The sequence below is a fragment of the Protomyctophum bolini genome (genome assembly GCF_963924005.1).
Source record: "Protomyctophum bolini genome assembly, chromosome: 12".
NCBI classification, from domain to species: domain Eukaryota; kingdom Metazoa; phylum Chordata; class Actinopteri; order Myctophiformes; family Myctophidae; genus Protomyctophum; species Protomyctophum bolini.
In genome coordinates, this window is record NC_137873.1 from 25032901 (window position 1) to 25056225 (window position 23325).

Sequence of the window (23325 nt, forward strand, 5' to 3'; positions counted from 1 at the left end):
TTTGATGAGTAACAGCGGCTTTCGTTTCTCTGATCAACAGAAGCCGCCTTTAATGTCTGACAGCCTCTCCAGCCCTTTGAAATGCACATTAATAGAGGGGGTGGAGGGTGCAGTCACATTTGATTATTGTGAACATGAGCGCGTTGCTTTCAGAGAGCTTAAATGTTTCTTACGGTACGCAACATGATCGCTCTCCCCGTAACGCTACAAAGGACTGTGGCAAAGGATTAGTAGCTGTTGCGTATACATTAAGTAATGGCACAGCACAGCGCAGCTGAGACTAACGTGCCGGTGAGCAGCAAAACGCCCCATGTCCAACCCAACACTTGCGGGTGCTAGACGTGGGCTGGCACTCTGTGACGTGCCACCCAGCAGCTCTTCATGCCACTGTTATATTTCCAGGAACCACCGCCACTGAAATTAAGAATGTAATTAAGCATCTGGGTATGCACCTGTGGGCGTTAACTCTTCTGCTTCCGCAGCACATTCTCAACCTGCAGACTACAGTCCCAAGACTCCCAACCTATTGTTGTCCAGACTAGTCCCAAGACTCCCAACCTATTGTTGTCCAGACTAGTCTACTAGTAATTTGAAAAATCTGCCTTGTGTCACAAACAAAAAAATATTTTCAAGTGAATGAATCACACACGTGCGCGTGTGTATGTTTTGCATGCGTGCATGTGTGCATGTGTTCTCACCACACTCCTTCTTGGGTTCATCCGAGCGGTCCTTGCAGTCTTTGTTGGAGTCACAAACTTTGGCACTGTCAATGCACTCTCCATTCTTACACAAGAACTTCAGGGGTCCCTCACATTTGGTGGCTGTCATTTAAATGAAAAGGACAAATTTGAATATAGATGTGTTAAAACTACTTTTAGTTTCTTATTGTTGAACTTCTAATCAAAACCCCTGCATTTTGCAGCCTTTAAGTCCAGGAAATGACTGCATTTAAGCTACAGTATGTCACAATATTACGATAATCAAACTACATGACAATGTAAAGTAAAAGAAATGTAAAGCCACAAATACAACTGCCTTAATTATGAAGAGTTAATTTAGAGTTAATTTAGGGTTTATTCCTTTTATCAGTCAAGGCAAATTCAGACAGACAGACGAATGAGTCTGGATTCCAGGCTACAGGCATACAAATCAAATCAAACTTTATTTATATAGCATGTTAAAAACAACACAAGCTGTACAGGTTTAAGACAAACCGAGCATACAGTACAGTACAGAGACAGACCGATGGACAGGTGAACCCACCGTTGACGCAGCCGGCCTCGTCGCTGTGGTCAACACAGTCATGCACCTTGTTGCACTGCTTGGTACCGTGAATACATGAACCGTCACCGCACTGGAACTCATCTGGACGACATGTCACTAGGGCTGTGTGTGTACACACACACACACACACACACACACACCACACCACACCACACCCCCCCCCCACACACACACACACACACACACACACACAAAATGGACTTTACAAAAAAGAAAATAAGTCACCTTAACAAGAAGACTTGTGAAGACTTTTGAGGTCGAGGCTGTGACAACATTTTCGGTTCACCGTGCAGCACACATTCAGGCAACATAATAAGACCAATCAATCCACCGCAGGAGCGGGGGCAGTCTAGAGCATAGGCAGTTAACCTGTGGGTCTGTGATGAATGATTTTCAATATCCTAACCCCAAGATGGAGGCCGGACGGAGCCATCCGCCCTTCCGTTTGCATTTATATCCCAGTCACAGGCAAGCTTTTGATCAATGGGCCCCCACATGCTTATGAAACTCCCCTTAAAAACCACACTAAAAAGCAATATATATGGAGCGGAGGAGATATGATTTAGTGTTATCAGGAGACGAACAGGACAGAGGAATGGGGAATGGGGCTCCAGACGCGAGTACGTACGTACGGACGGACGGGCACGCGCGCGCGCACACACACACACACACACACACACACACACACACACACACACACACACACACACACACACACACACACACACACACACACACACACACACACACACACACAGAGAGACAGAGTGATTATCTATCTCCCTTAGCAGAGCCTTGTCCTTCATCTTGGATATCAATCTGAGAGCTGCAGATGTAATTAGGCCAATGAGCTAGAGCTCTGTACAGGGAGACAGTTACATGGACCGAATCTAGCAAAGTAATATGAATGTTGTTGTGAGTTTATAGTCAGGTCTGAACAAATTTTTCGCTAATGACCACAAAAAAATAAGCTACTGTACACCCTACACTCACCCGCGCTGTCAGAGCCAATATTATTAGCTATTATTCAAGGGCCTTTAAATGCACTCTCAAGGACAAGCAAAGGGTTGCCGAGCAACCTCTGGACAAATGCCGCCTCGAGTCGCCGACAATCCCTTGTTTGGCCGGCAGAGAATTGGCCGAGGATCGCAACAATCAATCGACCAGTAACTGGCGTTTATGACACAGCAGAGGCAGCGGGGTGGGTTTGATGTGTGCGCTGCACATCTCGATAATGAATAGAGGGACTATCACACTCTGGGCTTTTGTGAGCCACATGCGCCAGAGGGCTTGCGCCTTCACCGACTAATAGGAAAGCCTGTTTTATCCACAGTCTTCTAAAGGGGTGTCTAAACTGTCCATCAGCAGAAACAACATTCCCCTCTCACTTCCACCCCAACGTCTGCCGGCGACTCCGGCGAGGAAATGCTATGGCACAGTCCAGCAGAGGTGGAGGAAGATGATGTTTGAAATGCTGTGACACAGTGACACAGCCCAGCAGAGGTGGAGGAAGATGATGTTTGAAATGCTGTGACACAGTGACACAGCCCAGCAGAGGTGGAGGTAGATGATGTTTGCCGTTTCTGTATCTGGTCCCCTGTCGAGGAGACACATCGTCAGAGTGTGCATATAGACATACTCTGAAATTAAACTGATCTCCAACGTAATTACTTCTGTGTTTGCCATTTGTGTGATCTTTGTCTATCTCAGTCTTTTATGTTTCTTTATAAATATTTTAATGCCCTCATTTAAATAAATCGCAACACATTGTGACCATGTAGATCTGCTATTTATTTCTGTGGGGGAGAGAGAATAAAAGTGTGTGGAAAAGTGTCAGGAGACGTCTTTTGAACAGACAAGCTCTCAGATGTCATCTCCATGGTGAAGAGCTGGGTTGATGTAAAACACTTTCCCTCCCATTCACGAGTTACGTTTTCATTGTTTCATTCACATTTTTAGACGGGGTTTCCATCGGACAGAGAGGGATAGGTGATGCGTTCGGATGACGTATGGCATGCAAAGGGTTCTGGGAAATTGCGCTTCCTCTTCCGCTCGTGTTGTTGATCGCCACTTTGGATTATTTTTCAACAGTACGACAAAGGATCACACCATTTTAAAGCGGATTTTCATGAAAAGGAACGATGACGTCGGCGTGGTGGTTCTTCAAAGGTTAGTGAAATCTAGGCAGTCAACAGAGCATTGTGATGAATTAATTCCGCAGTCAAACTGTTACGAAAAAGATGGACACTTTTTTCGTCACGTCAGGGCAATGACAGGACACTCCGTCTTGCTTAAAACAACTTCTAGGGTAGGTACCCTCACAAAAAACATGCCGTAATCCTGGTCTCTAAACTGCCTCCCCCTGGCCAGCCGGGGCGCCTGATGGAGGGGAAAGGAACTGGTTAGAATAACGTATTCCTTCCACACACTACGTCCAAGGAGCAACTTGGACACTCATGCATGAAGGAAGCATGAGTTCAAGTCTGTTGCTCTCCCCAGGTTGGCAGAGGGTGTGTAGAGAACAGGATCACATTCGATAATTGACACAGGCCAGGGGTGAAAAATGGGTTACAAAATCGTGGGATAAAAATAAATAAAAATAAACTTCTGACAGGTATGAGACAAGACACCACATGGTTTTGTTGTTTTCAGAGCCGAAACCATCAACAGACGCTTGTCTTAAGGCGTCTGTGCAGTGCACCGACGCAGACAAGGTCGCCTGCCAACGGCGATCGGTGGTTTTGGCAGTGGCCAAGGTATTGTTTAACTACGTATAAGAGCATATTACAGCCATCAGTCAAACTCACGGCAGTCAGCCTCGTCCGATTTGTCCTTGCAGTCAGGGTCGCCGTCACACTTCCAGGTCAGTCGAACGCATTCGCCGTTGGCACAGCGGAACTCCTCCGAGGTGCAGTTAGCCCGGCGGGGGGGAGGGTACGGGACTCCATCGCCGCCACATCGGTCCAGCCCCTCGTCTGAGCCGTCAGCGCAGTCGGGGTCCCCGTCGCAGCTCCACATGAGGGGCACGCACTCGGAGGTGTTGCAGCGGAAGTGGTTGGGCCCACAGGTTGCCGTGGAGGAGCACTTGAGCTCGTCGCTGCCGTCGCCGCAATCGTTATCGCCATCGCACACGTAGACGTAGCCGAGGCACTTTCGGTTGGCACACATGAACTCCCCGCTGGGGCACGCCTTGTCATCTGGAGGGAGGGAATGAGGGAGGGAGGGAGGGAGCACAGAGAGAGAAACAAACAGAATAACTCCAGTGACCTAGAAAATAAATCTAAACAATCTTCCCAATGCTGAATAATTATGAATGAGGTTTTTTGATGCCAAGATTCAATCTCTAGCTGAAATAATTATACTAATCCACAGATAAATCACAAAATGAGTTCTAGTGTTTGTTTGTTTGTTTGTTTGCCAAAAAGTTTATAAACAGAACTTTTTTAGATCGAAGGAGCCAGTAAAGCCCCCTCATTGTAGCTGTCATGCATTGTTGACTGCCAGTCTATTCTCATAAATGGCTTTTCCTTTTTCTCTCTGCAAAGAATTATCTGCAGTACAAGTGAGACCAATTTATCAATGACAAAAAAGGACAAATTCAATGTAAGAGGAATAAATCCTTAATTTTATTTGTGTCTCTGGCATTCTAACCACTGAAGCATGATTTGAAGACTTTTTAATACGTCTTTTGAAGGATCCTCGGAGACCCGGCAGGCTATCCATATCAAGTGGCACTTCCACCGCTGTGCACTTCAGGGGCATGATACAATGTGCTCTTGACCACATGGTTCACCTTACCTTTATGAATATTTAATCTGGGTGGGAACTGAGTGCACTGCATCACTTTCACGCCATTTAATCCTCTCCTTTCAAGGGATCCACACTCGCGGTTGAGCAGATGTAAACAAGATGTAAATCCCAGTTTCTGTCACACCCACACACTATTTTGTATTACCATACTTGTGAGGAAATCAACATTTTAGGATGGCGATTTTGTGAATGTCGAAAACTGTATAATAATAATAATAATAATAATAATACATTTTATTTATAAGGCGCCTTTCAAGGCACTCAAGGTCGCCGTACAGTTTAAGAGCAGTACAAGAACAAAGTTAAAAGCAGGAAAATAATAAAACTAGGGCACAGAAAACTGTATAACTCTAACCCTAAAGCCCGCAATCTGTAATGTATAAACTCGCAAGCTTTTGGATCTTTCTACAAGCCTTCTCTACATATATTTTGTTTATTACTCAACTTAAAAATCAGCCAGTCGGCAAGAAGCCGGCCTCACTGAGCATAAAAGTCAGAGCTGGGATAGACACCAGTGCTTAGATATTCATACAGTTCATGCAAACCGCACGCCGTTGCCCTTGTCTTTAGCATCTCAGGGCTAGCTACAGGAAGGGGGTGGTTGCCGTTTTAGATGTTTACACGCTGAATCAGCATGCATAAATGGGCAAGCGGATCAGCAATGATCTGCGAAAGCCTTGCATCTCCCCAAAGCCAACTTCTCAGGAACAAGAAGAGAAACTGGTGTACTTTCGACGTTTCATAATGAATGTTGAGTGGTTTGAGTGCGTACTGAGCTCATGAAATACTTTCCTGGCATAATATATAGAACACAATGTACTGTAGCGTGTCAATGACAGCAAAAAAGGAAAAAAGAAAAGAAAAAGAATGTGTGTGTACTGTGTGTGTGTGTGTGTGTGTGTGTGTGTGTGCGTGCGTATCAAAGAGCATGCTAAAGGGGAATCCAGAAGCACAGCAAAATATCTAATTAATATCACCACACGTTGAGCTTAACTGGGTGAACACTTCCCCAGCTAGTGAATGTCAGAACAGATTGTCGTGATTAGCATTCTACTTAATTGCAGCATATGTTTAATTCGCTATACCTTTTTTTTTTTCATTACACGCAGCAGTGCTTAATGAATTAATTCATTCCGGTTAGGATAGAGTAGACACTAGACAAGACTTATCACAACCACATTATTTACTATTCTAACATTGCAGAAGAGAAACGCAAAAAAACAAACATTCAGCTCGGCTAAAGGCTAAAATATCATCATCAATATATTATTAACTGAGTTCCATCTGAAAATGCTGTTTTATTATGACATCCCACTCCATGCCATGATGCTTCTAGCCTCACTCTATACTAATAAGGTGCTAAATTATTAATGAGATCCAACAAACGTGCGTACAGTATGCATATTATCACACAAGGGGAAGGCCATTAGTAAAACACAGAGTGCTCAGTCTAAGACTGTCATTCGCGGTTCTAGGTAAATTAATTTAAAAAAGACTTGGGATAATAAGGTCAGATAAGGCTGCATATGCACCATGTTAAACACATTCGGTTGAGATGCCGGCTCAATTGTGGGAATAAACATTTTACGTAGCGAACTTTAATAACTTTAATTTAACATTTTCCATCTAGGCTCTTGGGGCACGAGTTGAATGATATAGTTAGTGTGCATGGTGCGTAATTGCGTATGGGGGAGCCCAGGTTCGAACTGGAAACCCTGCGGTTCCCTTTCGGCCACACTACCGCTGATCCACCGCCATCCCTGTTTATGATGCAATATGGCATGCAGTGTGTAGGGAAGACAAGTCCTACTGTTAGTATGCATACATGCATGCCAATATTGTAGTTTAACATTTAATTTGCATTCCCATATGGAATTGAAAAGTCAAACTTTTTTGCAGTGCAGCAGCTGCAAGGCTGCAATACAGTTTCTCTATATCTGATTACCTATATATCTGAAATTGCCTGGAACTCCTTCTAACCCTGTAGTGTAAGTGTTAGAAGGTAGCACGGTAGCAGTAGGGAGACTATAAGGGAAAAGGAAAAAAATGCAACATGCAGCCAGTAAAAAGAAAAATCACACCCATGTAAAGTGAGGGGCTCTCTTATCATCAAACATCATCACATTCCGGCCAATCACAATTGGTGTCCTCACTTCTCAGCGACCAATCATGATTGGCGTCCTCACTTTTCTGTCCTCAGTACGTGTATTGCTCAGCCAATCAAATAATCGCTATGGGGAGCTCAGCCAATCAAACCATCGCTATGGGGTACACACAAATGTTGCACATAAATGGGCCTCCTGGTGGTGCTCGAAAAAGGCAGGCCAGATCATTTTCCTTGGGGTGCCGCTGTAGAGAGTGTGCATACGACGTTTTACGCAGATCGGTGCAGTTATATGTGAAGACACGACTTGGCCTGTTCTAGCGCCACCATGAGGATGATTTGAAAACTGTCAAGTGGCATTTCTTCCTCAGCCTAGTGGGAATATGCATGCACAGTTTCACCACAATTGGACACTGCGTTGATGAGTTGCGGCATTTTGTACAAAACTGGTACAAAACGGGCTAAAAACTTTGAAAGCCAATCTTAGCCAATCAGGATGGAATAATGAGAAATCAAACAAACCCGTCTTGATCACATGACTATGGAGATCATGTGTACTGATTTGCGTGTAATATAAGAAAATGTGTTTTACATATGTCGGCCTCCTGGTGGCGCTATAAAGAGCAGACGTGAAAAATTCCAGGCAAAGGTTTTTCCTTGGCCTCTAGGGAGTGTGCATACAAGGTTTTACACAGATCAGTGCAGTTATAGGTAAAAACATGAATCGGCCAGTTATAGTGCCACCATGAGGCTGAGATGAAAATGTTCAAGTGGCATTTCTTCCTCGGCCTAGTGGGAATGTGCAATATTTATATTTCACGGAAATCACACAATGTGTTCATGATTTGCAGCATTTTGTCTGAAACAGAGCACTACTGTGAACTTTGGAAGCCAATCTTAGCCAATCAGGATGTAGTCTGAAAAAATGTAAAGACCTGTTATGTTGAATGGTTATAGAAAGACAATTTGCGTGATGTTTGGACAAAATCTGTAGTTGTGCAGTCAAGAAATGTTTTGCAAAAAGTGCCCCCTTGGTGGCACTGTAACAGGCCAATGTGAAAACTTTGGAGCAGAGGTTCAGCTCTGGCATCCAGGGAGTGTGTGTGCAGAGTTTGGCTGCCATTGAGCAAACGGTGCCAGATATTAGCTGTCCACAGACGGACGGACACACACACGGACGGACGGATGGGGTGCAAAACATATAACTGTTAAATAGCTCTATATATTCCCATAGTAATCTTCTATAAAGTTTGTTCAGTAACAGTCGTCTCTTCAGCTCTTTAGTAAACAGAAAATACATTTTTAAGCAGGAACTTATGAAACAAACAAACAAAAGAATTAGCAGACAAAATTGGAACTGGATCACTAGCGCACACATTATCTTTGTGGGGTTCTCTCTCGTGATTGCATTAAACCAATTTGAAAAAGTATTTTCTGTTTATAAAAACATCTAGATATGGGGAGACTCCTGTTACTGAACAAACAAATAAATATTGGTCTGAAAAATCACAATGAGATATTTTTCCCAAATTGTTCATCCCTATTGAGCAGGACGTAATTAGTTTTCTGGCGCTCATCCCAGAGAACCATCAAAATCACTATATTATTTCAGACTCCAATGAGATATATTTGAATGAATATGAATAATTGAATATCAGGAAAATATTCCAATTTTGGGAACAGAACCCAAAGATGGTTAAAAAGTCAATCGACGATAGATAAATGCAAGAAAGAACAGGCACGCACACGCACACACACACACACACACACACACTTACACTTATATACTTCTCTTTGCTGAAAAAGATCTTTGACAACTTATATGTTAACCCATTTTGGGCAGGAACCCTTTTGGTGTTAGCATTATGTTATGCTTTAGCTATTGAAAAATCGAAGAACGACTGACATAGAAACATAGCTTTTTCAGGAAACTGTCAGGATTTAGAAGACATTTTTATAATCTGATCTCAGGTCAAAATATGTTAAAGATGATAGAGAAGTTGCAGTCCAGTCATTCAGTCAAGAGCTAGCTGTGTGACCCAATTGAATTGTCTCTCCGACTCTCCCCATCTGGACCGGAGAGAAGTCACTTTGATGATAGTAGATGGTTGCCCGCGGCAACCACTGTTTCACACAGAGAGGAGAGTGGACTGGTCTCTCTACTTATATTAGATGTACTGCTACGGTCAGGTGCATGCTTTTGCGCGGGCATGAGTGTGAGAGTGTGTGTGTGTGTGAGAGAGAGTGTGTGAGAGAGTGTGTGAGAGTGGTGACTCAGACTGAACAAATGAGATAAAAGTGCGAGCAGGAGAAAAAGCAAGTCGAGAGGAGATGAGAGAAAGAGGGATGCACGAAGACTAGAGAGATAAGAGAAAGGTAGAGGTCCACAGAATGTGTGATTGAGAGGCAGAGAGTGAAGAGAAGAGAGAAACAGAGAGAGCATGTCCGAGAGTAATTTCTTAGAGCCTTTTGCACACACGCACGCACACACATTATGGGTGGAATGATATGGGTACCTCACAATACGATATCTGTGGCAATATTAGGCCCCATCATGATATTTGATATATTGCGTTATTGCCATATCCAATATATTGCAAGAGATGTCATCAATGTTAGAACACGATATCTGTAACTGAAAATGAAACCTAACCATAAAAGCAAAAATCTGGAATTATGTATTTATTCCAAAAGATTTTTTTGTGTCACAAACTGGCAAATATGTACATGATTTCTGCCTCAGTAAAACACTGACTGCAACTTGTACACGACTTGTCTGTCTGAAAAGGTAGCCGTCGGGGACTCTGGCCACAGGCAGCCACCAGGATAGGAGCGTTTTTGGTAAAATATCAAGTGGCAATTCTTCCTGAGCCTAGTGGGAATATGCGTGCACAGTTCCACCACAATTGGACGGTGTGTTAATTATTTGCAGAATTTTGGACAAAACGGGCACACATACAGTACACACACCACAGACCCCCGCCTCCACAAACAGATGGCGAAAGACCCACTAAAGACACCCCCCCCCCCCCCCCCCCCCCCACACACACACACACACACACACACACACACACACACACACACACACACACACACACACACACACACACACACACACACACACACACACACACACACACACACACACACACACACACACACACACACACACACACACACACACACACAGTCGTGAGTCAGACGGTTAGACAGTGGCAGTGACCTTTCAACAAAGCAAACAGACTTAATAGAGCAAGCGACTCTCTCTCCCTCTCTCTCTGCCATCGAGTGAAATAACAATGGAGAGAGCAGGTAATGTACAGTATGACAAGGAAGGAATGAGCGTGTTTTGCAGTTATCACCTGAACTCTGACATTATTGACAGAGGAACAGCAGGGCCACAGGGGAGAGGGGAAGGAAGGAGATACAGTGAATGCTGAACGCTGAATCGATGCGACGTTCAGCATAGTTTTTTTTCTTTCTTTTTTCAATGTTCATGAGCGCCGGGTGTGTATAAAAAATTAGACATAATTAGGCTAAAAGGAAACAGCGTGTGCTTCTATGATAGAAAGCTGCAATGCCAATATGTTGATTAGAATGAAATGGGAAAGGATTACGCCACCGCGGGCAGATGTGCTCTTGACGAAATATTTCTTCCGAAGGCCTTCTTGTTTGGGGAGGTTGCGGTATCTACCAGCACAGTGTCACTGGAGGGAAAGAAGTTTTCAACAGACACAGAAAATACAGCACTTCTGTGGGGAGTTTGCGTGTTCTCCCCGTGTCCCCTAGCCTAGGGTAGGTAGCCTAAAAAAACATGCAGTAATCCTGGTCTCTAAACTGCCTCCCCCTGGCCAGCCGGGGCACCTGATAGAGGGGAAATGAACTGGTTGGAATAACGTGTTCCTTCCACATCCAACCGGGGAAACCGGAGAAGCGGCTTGGACTCCGTTGCTCTCCCCAGGTTGGCAGAAGGAGTAGTGCCCAGGATTACATTAGACAATTCACCCTATGTCAAGTCCTGCCCCTCTTCGCACCCATTGGTTGCCGTTTCGTGGTTGGACAAAAATTCCTTCTCTCCACCCACTACCATTGAAATAAGGTGTTTTTTAGTTGCTTCATTTTGATATTCTGTGCATTCAATTCTTATTTTAAACTTGATGTCAGTAAAAAGAAACATCACAGGTGCAGCATAGTGACTGGGCATATCATGTTAGTTTTTAGTTTTTTCCAAAAATGATGTTTTAGCAATTTCACCATAAACAACGTGGAACCAGGGCGGAACAAGAGCCTGCTGGTTAGTCAGTCAGGGACCAATCAGAAGGCTGTCAAATGGTGAATTGACCCTGGTTTAAAAAAAAACAATGGGTTACGAAAATCGTGGGATAAACATTTAGAACAAAAATAGAAAATACAGCACTCTGGAATCTTTTTATGTCTGATTTGATCAACCATAACATTAAATATGCATTGCATTAGCATGGCAGACAACAACGTTTCTGTGGTGCATCTTCGAGATAGCACATATAAGATATATGTACTGTATGTAGACATTCAAGAGAAGCCTCTTCATGCAATATACATAAACACAAATACAATTGTACACAGAATGCTGGCACATAATGGCTGCAACCCGGCGTAGATTGGCCCCATTACTTTACATGAGAATACACAAGACACAACATCATGCTACAACATGGCACTTTGTCTTCCTTGCAGCAGATCCCAGCAGACACACATCCTCCAGAGAGTTAGCCTATGAGTAAATGCACATTACTCTCTTAGGGACTTCCTACGCCCAGCTAATCTTTCTTCAGGGGCCTCTAGTAGCTACAACTTCATGTAAATCAGGAGGAGTTTGCTGGATTCCACCTAATGCATAATTCAGCACGAGGATGACTCAATTAGCACGATGGCTTTATGCAAGATTTACTTTCCTAAGTCCATGGTGGCTAATGTACTAATTTCTGCTAATGGCTCGGTGTGACTAGACTGTCAGTGTCGGGAGTGTAGCCCATCCTCTCTTTCACCAGGAGTGGTCTCTGTCCAGTGCCCATGGGGTCCCAAAATTGGATAACAAAATAAATCAGTGAGTTGGGATCTCACGTTATCTCTGGTTCAGACTATACTGTATATTAAGTGCTGCAGTTGTGACTTGCACTTAAGTTCTGCGTTTATGAAGGGCATGCGCATGTATTACAAAACTCTCAAAGAATACAAATGTTGTTTTTTATTACATAGCCGTGTGTGTTCTCAAAGTGGGGTCAGGGGATCACCAGGGCTCCTTGAAGAGGTTCCAGGAGGTCTTTAAACAATGTAAAGTACTTTACTGTGAAACCACAGTGCTAGAGGAATGAGCTGCACCAAGTAGACCCATTAACACACAGGAGGTATAGTAGACCCATTAACACACAGGAGGTATAGTAGACCCATTAACACACAGGAGGTATAGTAGACCCATTAACACACAGGAGGTATAGTAGACCCATTAACACACAGGAGGTATAGTATACCCATTAACACACAGGAGGTATAGTAGACCCATTAACACACAGGAGGTATAGTAGACCCATTAACACACAGGAGGTATAGCAGACCCATTAACACACAGGAGGTATAGTAGACCCATTAACACACAGGAGGTATAGCAGACCCATTAACACACAGGAGGTATAGTAGACCCATTAACACACAGGAGGTATAGTGGGTCTGCTAAATGCCTAAATTCATAGTAGACCCATTAACACACAGGAGGTATAGTAGACCCATTAACACACAGGAGGTATAGCAGACCCATTAACACACAGGAGGTATAGCAGACCCATTAACACACAGGAGGTATAGTATACCCATTAACACACAGGAGGTATAGTAGACCCATTAACACACAGGAGGTATAGTAGACCCATTAACACACAGGAGGTATAGTAGACCCATTAACACACAGGAGGTATAGTGGGTCTGCTAAATGCCTAAATTCATAGTAGACCCATTAACACACAGGAGGTATAGTATACCCATTAACACACAGGAGGTATTTGAAGGCCGACTGAAAACCTCAATGTACTTTCTACTGGCCTGATAACTTTGAGCGGACATTATTATGCCTCACCCTGGTGCAATATATCCACACCCATCTGGTGGGGAGATTTGCATAATGTACCTATTGACCTGGCTCTGGATGTCACGCAGAATGTTACTTTGTGTCTGACGTTAGCCTACTGAGAAGTATGCAGCTTAATATAAAAGTGTCATTGTCATTGTAAAGGTTGAAATAAATAGACTCAAATGAGAGTAAAACACTTCTGTTAGCCATCAAACACAGATGATGAGAGTTACTATAGTATATGAACGCTGCCATGGTTTCTTCTGAGTTTAAACATTCTGAGTTTAAACAGGAATGCTCCGTTCATATTTAATGGCTGGAATATTAAAGCCTAGTTTATACGGTTAAAGTTTAAGACAAACTATGGATCATAGCTCTCTGTGCATTTACACTCAATACACCTTCAAAGCTGTGAGACATCAACCATATTAACCATAGCATTCCTATTGTAGGCATGTCATAATAGGCGTACATTGAACAAAAACCTCCTGCAAAACTAAGCGAAAATAACATTTGGCAAAAACAGGCTAACATTTATGCAAAAATATGTACAAGGTCACGATGCGGCACGTTGCAATGTGTTGTGAGCATCTAGATCACAACCTTATATACTTTGATATACAACAAGGTATATACAGCTTAAATGGTTAAACAGATGGTATATATATATATATATATATATATATATATATATATATATATATATATCGCTTATTAACGTGTGTGTGTGGCGACAAACTTATTAAGCCACCGAGAGGCTAAAAGCGGGGAAATGTACTGCCAGACACGCTGCATGCCAAGAACTCACTTCTCCAGTGTATTGCGTTTTGTTCATTTATTAGGCAAGGTGTATTAAAACAATTGATTTAGCGACATCATACCAAAGTGCGTTGTGCAAAGTGCAAATAGTATACAGATAGCAGCATGGTGTTGTCTTAGCGTTTGTAAAGCGGTCAGCAAAGTTGGACTTCCCCGTCGTTCACCCGCTCTCCTTCCATTCATGAAATGCCACCGGTGAACAGCTGACTTTACTACCTGTCTGACGTACCACCCAACACCACGTGACCATAGTAACCATAGCAACCCATCGAGCTGTCTAACCTGCCACCAACATGTAGTGTACATCAGTGTGGGGACAATGCATTACAAACATAATAATGTGTTCTCATTCCGCGCACGCACACACACATTATGCTTTCCACCATTGTTCCTTCACCGTCTGCCTCTAAATACAAACATACAGCAAGGTTAAGGCTCCTTTGAAGTGAATTCTGCCACTGCTAGCCAGCCATGGTAGCAGATACAGAGAGACGTGCTCGCTCCGATGAGTAAATTCCAGCTATCCTCCCTCGTCACTTTTTGACTTCTGCAAATTAAACATGTGAAGGCTTTGGCTGCTCGTAATTAAGAGCTATCTATGTGCTAACGTTTCTAAGTTGCAAGAGGGCAGAAAATCAATTATCATCCTCCCAGCCCTGCTAAAATACTGTAAAGTGTGACCTCTACTCAAGGTCTCCACGTCCACAACAACTCTGTTGCGCACACACACACACACACACACACACACACACACACACACACACACACACACACACACACACACACACACACACACACACACACACACACACACACACACACACACACACAGCCTTGAGAATGGCCAGCAGTGAGACAACCTTAAAGAGCTTTCATTTCCACAACATCTGTTTGTCCTCAAGTCACTTGCTCCGTCTCTTTTTCCCCCACAGATATCATCTTTCAGACGAAGAGGACCAATCAATAGTCTGATGAAGTGTCATGATCAGGACTAATTAACACTAATTAACAACTATCTGTAGCCCTGTATGGTCACAGTCTGCCTCCTGGTACATACTATCAGCACATAGCTTGGGGGTGGGGAGGAGGTCAGCCAGCCAAACAGACTGGCTGGCAGGCTTCCCTGATTCACTATTGAAAGGCTTAGACCCCGCGTCAATACAGACATTAGAATGTAAAAAGGATTAGTCCAGGCTAGAGTGGGTCTCAATGGATGGCGCAGTGAAAAGCCCCGCGAGCTAAGAGGGTATTAAGTCGATGGGATCACTACCCACTTTCTGTGAACCACTGTGTGAGGCCACTCTGAGATCGGAGGACACAGAAAAAAGACGTCCTTGTACGCAGGCTGATGTGGGCACATTAGGAATGTCTTGTTGCCACTAACGTGGACATTTAAGGCAGCAGTCTGGCCAAGATGAAGTGCACCTCACAACGTTTTCGTTAAATATTCTCTGCCCAGAGCTGCTCTCGCACGCACACATGCACGAGCGCACAGCTCGTGCATGTGTGCTACAGATGTAGCACAGGCGGAACACCTCCTATTGTGGGCAGATGTCAACAGAAAATATACAAAATGATCTACATGAGGATATGATATGGAAATGGATATTTTCTTCTCTCCTGTCACGTTCCTGCCACGTGCTGCAGAGCAAAATCTTCAAAGTCCAAACACACACACACACACACACACACACACACACACACACACACACACACACACACACACACACACACACACACACACACACACACACACACACACACACACACACACACACACACACACACACACACACACACACACACACACACACACACACACACGCCCCTATGGGCCTGTCGTCTCCATCATTTCTCCCTCAACGTGGAGGAGAGCGCAAAGGAAATGGAAAAGACGATTCTTCACAGCAGCTCAGAAGTAGGCCAAGAGAAGTCACTCTGGGGAAACGGAGGGATGGGGGGGGGGCTCGTTGTCAACATGCACAACGTCTGAGAACCGAGCGTTCAGATGAGGTCATTGATGATGACAGAGGGAGGCCTATTTTATTTTGACACCGTTTTTTGCAATGAATATTGAACAGCAAGGCAATGTTTTCCCCGGTGCAAGTACTCATTAACTAATATGTCCCCTTTTTTCTATTCCATTTGATAGTATACCTCCTGCTGAGCTTTCAAGCCGCTAGCCTCTGGAACACGAGTGAGAGATGATGGTGCAGGCTTTAGTTCCGACGCTACTATTGTCATTAGACTGACAACATACCTCAAACCCTAACCTAACCCTAACCGCAAGCACGGGAGCAGCACCCCAGCACCACCAGTGGGCTCTGCTATTAGTTCTGTTCCCCATGGGGGGAGGGGGGGGGGGGGGGGGTTTGTTATCCATCTCCCTGCTCTTAATGCTTAATTATGACTGTCTAATTGTGCTGAGCAGGGAGAAAAATGTAGCAGAGCCGAACGCCAAGATTAAATATTATATCCACACTTGAATCTAATACATTTTGGTTAAATCAATGTGTGAATTATCTGACTGAACTGCTTCTTGACAATGTGTTACAGACCAACAACTATAAAAAAAAAGAAATCACATCTCTTTTGGAATACGGTATATATATTTTTTTCTTATCAGTAGTGTAAAAAGAAGGAATGCCCCTCTCCCCCAATAAGACTGATCCACCACATACGGACAATGGACCACACTCACCGGCAGCGCAGTCCTCCTCGTCTGACCCGTTCTCGCAGTCCTTCTCTCCATCACATCTCCATGATAACGACACACACTTGTTGGTGGCGCCCCCACAGTCGAATTTCTCCGGAGGACACGTCTGTTTGCCTGTGGGGGGCACACACGAAGGAGGACATAATGATCTCTGTGGTGGCCTCATAAACACAGCATCAACCAACCTAAGAATGCTGCACTGATTATAAATAATTGATAATCGATAATGTAATAAAATAATTACATTTGGATGAGGAAACTGGGTACTGATGTACCCAGTTAAATGGGGGAGGGGGTATGTCCCCATCTACTTTTGAGAAGAAAAAATACGAAATTCCGATGACCAGAATCACAGATGTCATGGAACGTTACCTACTCCTAAATCTCCATCTACGTTCTGTAAGTAGACTTAAAAAATAAAACCAGTGTTGACTAATCACAAGTCGCTCTTATTTTGAATTCGGCCCGTTTTAGAAAAAATCCGATTTCGGTTGGAACCAAGCCACCGGTCCAAACCCAAAGTAAACGAGAACTCATACTTTGGAGCTTTCTCTTTGAACCTCTGCAACCTCTGAACCTCTGCAACTGTTACTTTCTTAGCTTACGCATGTTTCATGATAAATGTTTTTATGTGATGTATTCCCATGCTTTTGTTGTTCTTGTTTAATGTAAGTCGCTCTGGATTAAGAGTGTCTGCTAAATGCCTAAATTGTAAATTGTAAAATTGTAGTTGGTAATATAGCAAAATGAGCTGAAAATCTGATCAGATCAAAATTGTCCTCTGCACCCCTTAGAGGATCAAGTGGACTAATCGATTTAGTCGTGTCAATAGTGAATTTGTTAATGTAAAAATAGAAGTAATCAATAGAATAATCCCTAAGAAAATAACCAATAGCTGCAGACAACAACTCCATTACTCAATCAATCCGGCAGCTGTCACAGGTGTATAGCCCAAAATATACCCCCCATACTAAACCCTGGGTTAAAGTGGGGTGCTATTCGGTTATATATATCCCAGCAGACAACTAAACCTTGGGTTAAAGTGGGGTGCTATCCGGTTTTATATATCCCATTTCCAACAATTAAAATCCACAATAGATCACAGAGCAAAAGAACAACCCAGGCTCCTCCTCCTCCGGTCAATATGCTGTAGTTAGCACAAGGTAAGTTTGATCCAGATTAGTCTGGGTTTAGTGGTGAACATGCTGCCCATAATTATGCATCTCGGCTTACAGGCCAGTAAAAAAGAAAACTGTAACTAAATCAATGGGTCAGTGTGATGGACAAGTCATTCATCTTTGTCTCTGTGTTAATGTTTTAACCCTAACCCTAACTGCTAGTGCTACTGCATGTTCAGGTGAGAACTCTGGATTGACACGATTACATTCTGACAAGCGATGGAATAACAGAGGCTAATTTGAGGCACGACGGCTGACAGCAAAGCTTGCTGATGAATATCATTTACGAGGTTATCGTCATTAAGGGGCTCTTATCTCTGGCACAATCGCTGCCAACTTTAGGTGCAATTAGCTTTGTGCACCAGAAGGAGAGATGTTCTGCTCAAACATCTAGTCCAGGGTAAATAAAAACACAGCTGCATGTATGCCAAAAAAAGAGATAATTAAAAACAACTGTACTTATATTAAATGTGTATCCCTTTTAGTATAACAATTTAGTCACACATTGTTGTTGTTTTTGTAGCGTGTCCCCTGGAACTGTGTAGTGCAGTGTGTATAGTGCAGCAGAAAGAAACCTACAATTACAATCATCTCGCTAGGGAAATGTAACTTCTTGCAGGGGCAGCAACACAAGACAGTAGATAGCCACATTTATGAAATGGCGGCCTCAGACAAAGCCATGAATAAGAATCAACATACAGCGGCTTGACAGTGCGACCTTCAATCCTCGCCCCCAGGCATGCACGGACGTCATGTCTGAGTGTCTCGGTGTTCTGGAGGTGTGATAGAGGTGTGATGGAGGAGGGAGGAGGAGAGCAGGGAGGAAAGGGTGGAGAAAAAGGCAAGCCAGTGCCTGACAGCTCTTTTCGACTATGAAGGGTAATCCAGAACCTTCCAGAACCTAAAGCATTCCAAAACCCATTAAGTTCTGTGATTTTTTTGTTTGTTTTTACGTTTCCATTATAATCAGAACCACCCCTGAAGGGGAGGTACATCACACAAAGAACCGCTCTGTGTTCGAATCTACTGAGGTGCATCCAGCTTTGTCAAGTGTCTACACGAACACAATTGACCTGTGTTTGGGGGAAGGAAGCCGGGCGGGTGATGATTGTCATTGCACGTAATCCTACGGGTTGGGGCGGCACCAGTCAGCATGGAGTGTTGGGCGGGAGGACATTCGTAGGTGAATCAATAGGATACAACTAAGGAGGAGAAAAATAGGTCAAAAGCAATAATTATTTTCTGTCAAAGATGTACAAGCTCACAATATGTCGTGAATCAGCGTGTTGTGAGCTTGTACTGTAGATCGGCTATTTTTGTGTTATCTTTAAAATATTTGAAAACTGTCAGGTTCCAGTGTCATCACCTCAGTTTGACCAATCCAGATCAAGAATACCGCTTGATCTTCCCATGGGTTCCCAGAACTCTACTAGCTCCTGAGCATGTCCCAAATTACAGTAGGTTTCGAGAACCGTATATGAAACCGAGCCAAAGAGTATTGAAATTAATCCTGAACCTGCGAAACACGATACATGGCATGATTTGCTTACTTCTTGTTGTCGAAAAGAGCCAAGACAGAGCTGCAAGGAGCGCCGATGCAGCCAGGTCCTGACCCTGAGACCGGAATACCACAAAGCACTGCATTGCAGCGCTGCATGGATGATTCTACCACTCTGGGACCAACGTACTGCTTGCTGACATTCAAAGATGAATTTCTGCTTATCGAGTGAAAACATCTACCCATCTGATATTAGGCTTACGAATGACAGTTCTGGTCAAAGCACAATTTGTATAAAAAGGTAATGTTGACAACAATTGGAGACAAAACAAGTATAGTAGATTAAATGAAGCGAGTAAAAAAGGCAGATGGGCAGAGGCAGCACAGTCAACCATAAAAACGCCACTAAACCAAGAGAGAACAGGGAGACATGAAGGCAGAAGATGAAAGTGGTGAGGAAAATGGAAATTTTCCACAATGAAAAAGAGAATAACGCATTCGCCAAATGCAATTAAGCTGATTTATTGGTCCAAAGATATTTTGTATGAAATGGAAAAAATAAAAGTGTGTGTGTGTGTGTGTGTGTGCGCGCGCAACTGCGTGCGAGGGAGTAATGCTAAGAGCAACATAAAAATCCTACATAAAACTACTGAACATATCAGCTTCAAATCAGTTCTTGTCGACAAGAGAGACAGCGAATGATAGATGAAAAGCATCTCCTGAATGACCTTTTTGACTCAAATGCTTAAGACAAAACAAAGCTGCCTATACCAAGCAGAAAGAACAGAGGACGAAGACTGGAGGAGAATTACAAACCACCATGCAGGGAAAAGAGAGCTGTCGCATCCTTTAATCGGATGGCTTTTTGATGAAGCATGCGCTTAATCCACACTCATCCTCGCCGTCACGAACGAGAGATCCAAATATCAGTCGTGTGCCAACCTACTTCACAGCTCCACTAGGCATTTATTGACTCGTCTAGCATCTTTTAATTCTTTTCATTTGGAACGAATAAGTGACTAATGGGTTTTAGCTTGAAGACAAAGGCAATATAATAAAAGCCAATTACTTGTCTAGACAAACTGATGGAGTGAGCCTGTGTTGGTCATATAGGCGGGTTTAAAAAACCAATCTTGTCTTGTCTATCTTGTCTTTGGCAGGAGTCCTGTTCTGGAATTCATCATCGTCAGTTACAACAGCCAAGTCAGTGCTCACCTCAACTTGACAAGGTCTCATCACTGTAGCTTTCTTTTATGCTGTTGCACTTTGTCACTGCCACTGCCACCCACCACAATGCCACCCATGGTTTATTGCATGAACCATGAACCATGAACTATGAAGCTATGAACTAGCAAAAATTGCATGAGGACAACGCATCATGACGTTAAGATCTTTTTATCTATTAATTTATACAAAGACTAAAAAGTAGATACACAGGCACAAATAAATGGGACCAACATTTGTGAGAGCTGAAAAAGGTGATTTAATGACCCATTTCCCTAAAGGTGACCCCACACTGTATGATACCGGCTGTTGTCATAGGCCTATAATGTAGCATCAACTAGATTAGTTTAGGTCATGATGGTCATACCTAAATCAATGGCAGACTGTTAAGGAGCATGGTTTGTGTTAACAGAAACTGATACCCCCCTTACTGGGAAAATGCACCAGCTTTGTGTATTTAAGCATGGGAAGTCAGTCACTATCTTCTACGCATACAGATTGGCAATACAATGGCATGTACAATTTAGGCATTTAGCAGATGCGCTTAATCCAGAGTGATTTACAGTACGCAAGAAGAACACATGGTAATACATAAAATGGAGTTGGTACTGTACAACGTATGTTCAGGAGGAAGACCACGCTTTCAAGATAAGAACATTCCATGTTAATTCCATTCCTAGGCCTGCCTCAGGTATCGAGATCAATCAACTCCAACAGTTAACTCCACCATGCATTTACCTGCCATGGTTACTGATCTCAGCTCCACCCTCGCCACTCGCCGAGGCCTCGCTGCCATGGCAACTGTCAAGCTCTCCGCCCTCGCTCCATCAAGGGAAGAGTATATATGCCAGTCTGTTTCACCTGCCACTTGTGCATCGTATCTCGTACCCCTCCCTCCCTCCCATTTCTCATACTAACTCTCGTTCTCCAGTTTCAGGTTCCAGACAAGGGCCTCGGATTGGCGGCGCGTCCTCATTCGAACAGAAGGACGCCCCGCTACTCAGACCCCAGGCCAAACACTCAGGGTATCCTACCCCCTGGAGCCTGCCCTTCATCCTACCCCCCCCCCCCCCCCCCCAGGGCTTCGACCTTCATCCTTCACCTATCCCCCAGGGGCCTAGTCTTCACCTTCATCCTCCCCCCTCACTCCCTCCAGGTCTCATCCTCACTCCCCCCACCCCACCTACCCCTCCTCACTCATTCATCCGGCCCCTCGGATCCTCCCACTCATCCTCACCCCGTGCCTTCATCCTCATCCCCTTCCCCTCATACCATTCATGCAGTCTAATGCCATTCATATGCATCTATCATTCCTTCTCATGTTCCACTTCTCTTCTAAATAAATGTTGAACCATGTTAAACGATGTTTGATTGAATGTGTGGTCTGTACTAGTGAAATACATGAAGATAGTCATCAAGGATCATAAGCAAGCTAAGGAGCTAACATATCCGACTAGTAAGAGTAGAATATCTGTACAATAAAACTATATGACTTGAGTATACACTATAGAGCAGGGATACTCAAGTAGATTTACCGGTGGGCCGCATTACAAAAATGGCAAGGGGCCAGGGGCCAGTAGATAAAATTACGACATTAATGATACTTGATAACTTCTCTCTTTCAATTGCTTTATTTTCGCAAAATGTATCAAAGTACAATGTGCATGCACACAATATGTAAATAAATAAATGTGTTACATTTTCTTGCATAAACACAAAGAGCTGTTTCCATAACTGCACAAATTATTGCACATAACATGAGTAGCTGTGATAACATAATAACATAACATGAGTAGCTCTTTGCCTGCCTGCCTGCCTGTCTGTCTGTCCATGAGTAGTTATTTGTCTGTCTGTCAATGAGTAGCTGTCTTACTGTCTGCCAGGCAGACAGACAGCTACTCATGGAGAATTGGACAGGCAGGCAGGCAGACAGCTAGGCAGTGCCTGTCTATGAGTAGCTGTCTTACTGTCTGCCAGGCAGACAGACAGCTACTCATGGAGAATTGGACAGGCAGGCAGGCAGACAGCTACTCATAGACAGGCACTGCCTGCCTGTCTCTTCATTTTACACTCTCAAGAGTTAAAGATTTACAAGGGTTCATTTGGTTACCAACTCTCATCATTTAGCTGGGGGCCACCTGGAACCCCCTCAGGGACCACTGGTGGTCCCCGCACCACTGGTTCAGAACCACTGCTTTTCAAGTTTTCAAATACTCTTATCAATATGGGAGAATGCTTGCTTTATTGCAAATGCCATGGAAGAGAGAAACGAAATCATAAACTCAACTCAACACACACACAGTCTCTCTCACACACACACACACACACACACACACACACACACACACACACTTCCAGACGAGTGGCCCCCTTCCCTGCCTCTCTCTCTCTCCTGCAAGAACGCACGCAGTCATGCTATGTCAGTTTGCCACACAGACCATGCTAATGCTAAAGCTAATGTTGACAGTCAACATTAGCTTGTTAAGCATTAGCATGGTCTGTGTAGCATCAGGCTTTTACAACTGACTGCTATATTTATCAACCAAAACGGCCAGAGTTTTGCTTTTGCCCAATTCTGATCTAACACAT

The 23325-nt window shown here is 43.8% G+C and overlaps 1 protein-coding gene across 1 annotated transcript in view; it reads right to left on the reverse strand.

The window, feature by feature from the left end:
• The window catches only part of LOC308325209 (low-density lipoprotein receptor-related protein 8-like), a gene marked incomplete at its 5' end in the record, with an annotated part of 92248 nt that overhangs the window by 27501 nt on the left and 41422 nt on the right, over window positions 1–23325 (reverse strand). Inside the window, 4 exons of the mRNA XM_080777651.1 lie at window positions 699–821; window positions 1264–1386; window positions 4092–4481; window positions 16822–16950. Of these exons, the coding sequence (XP_080633777.1) occupies window positions 699–821; window positions 1264–1386; window positions 4092–4481; window positions 16822–16950 (765 nt within the window). The remainder of the gene's footprint in view (window positions 1–698; window positions 822–1263; window positions 1387–4091; window positions 4482–16821; window positions 16951–23325) is intronic.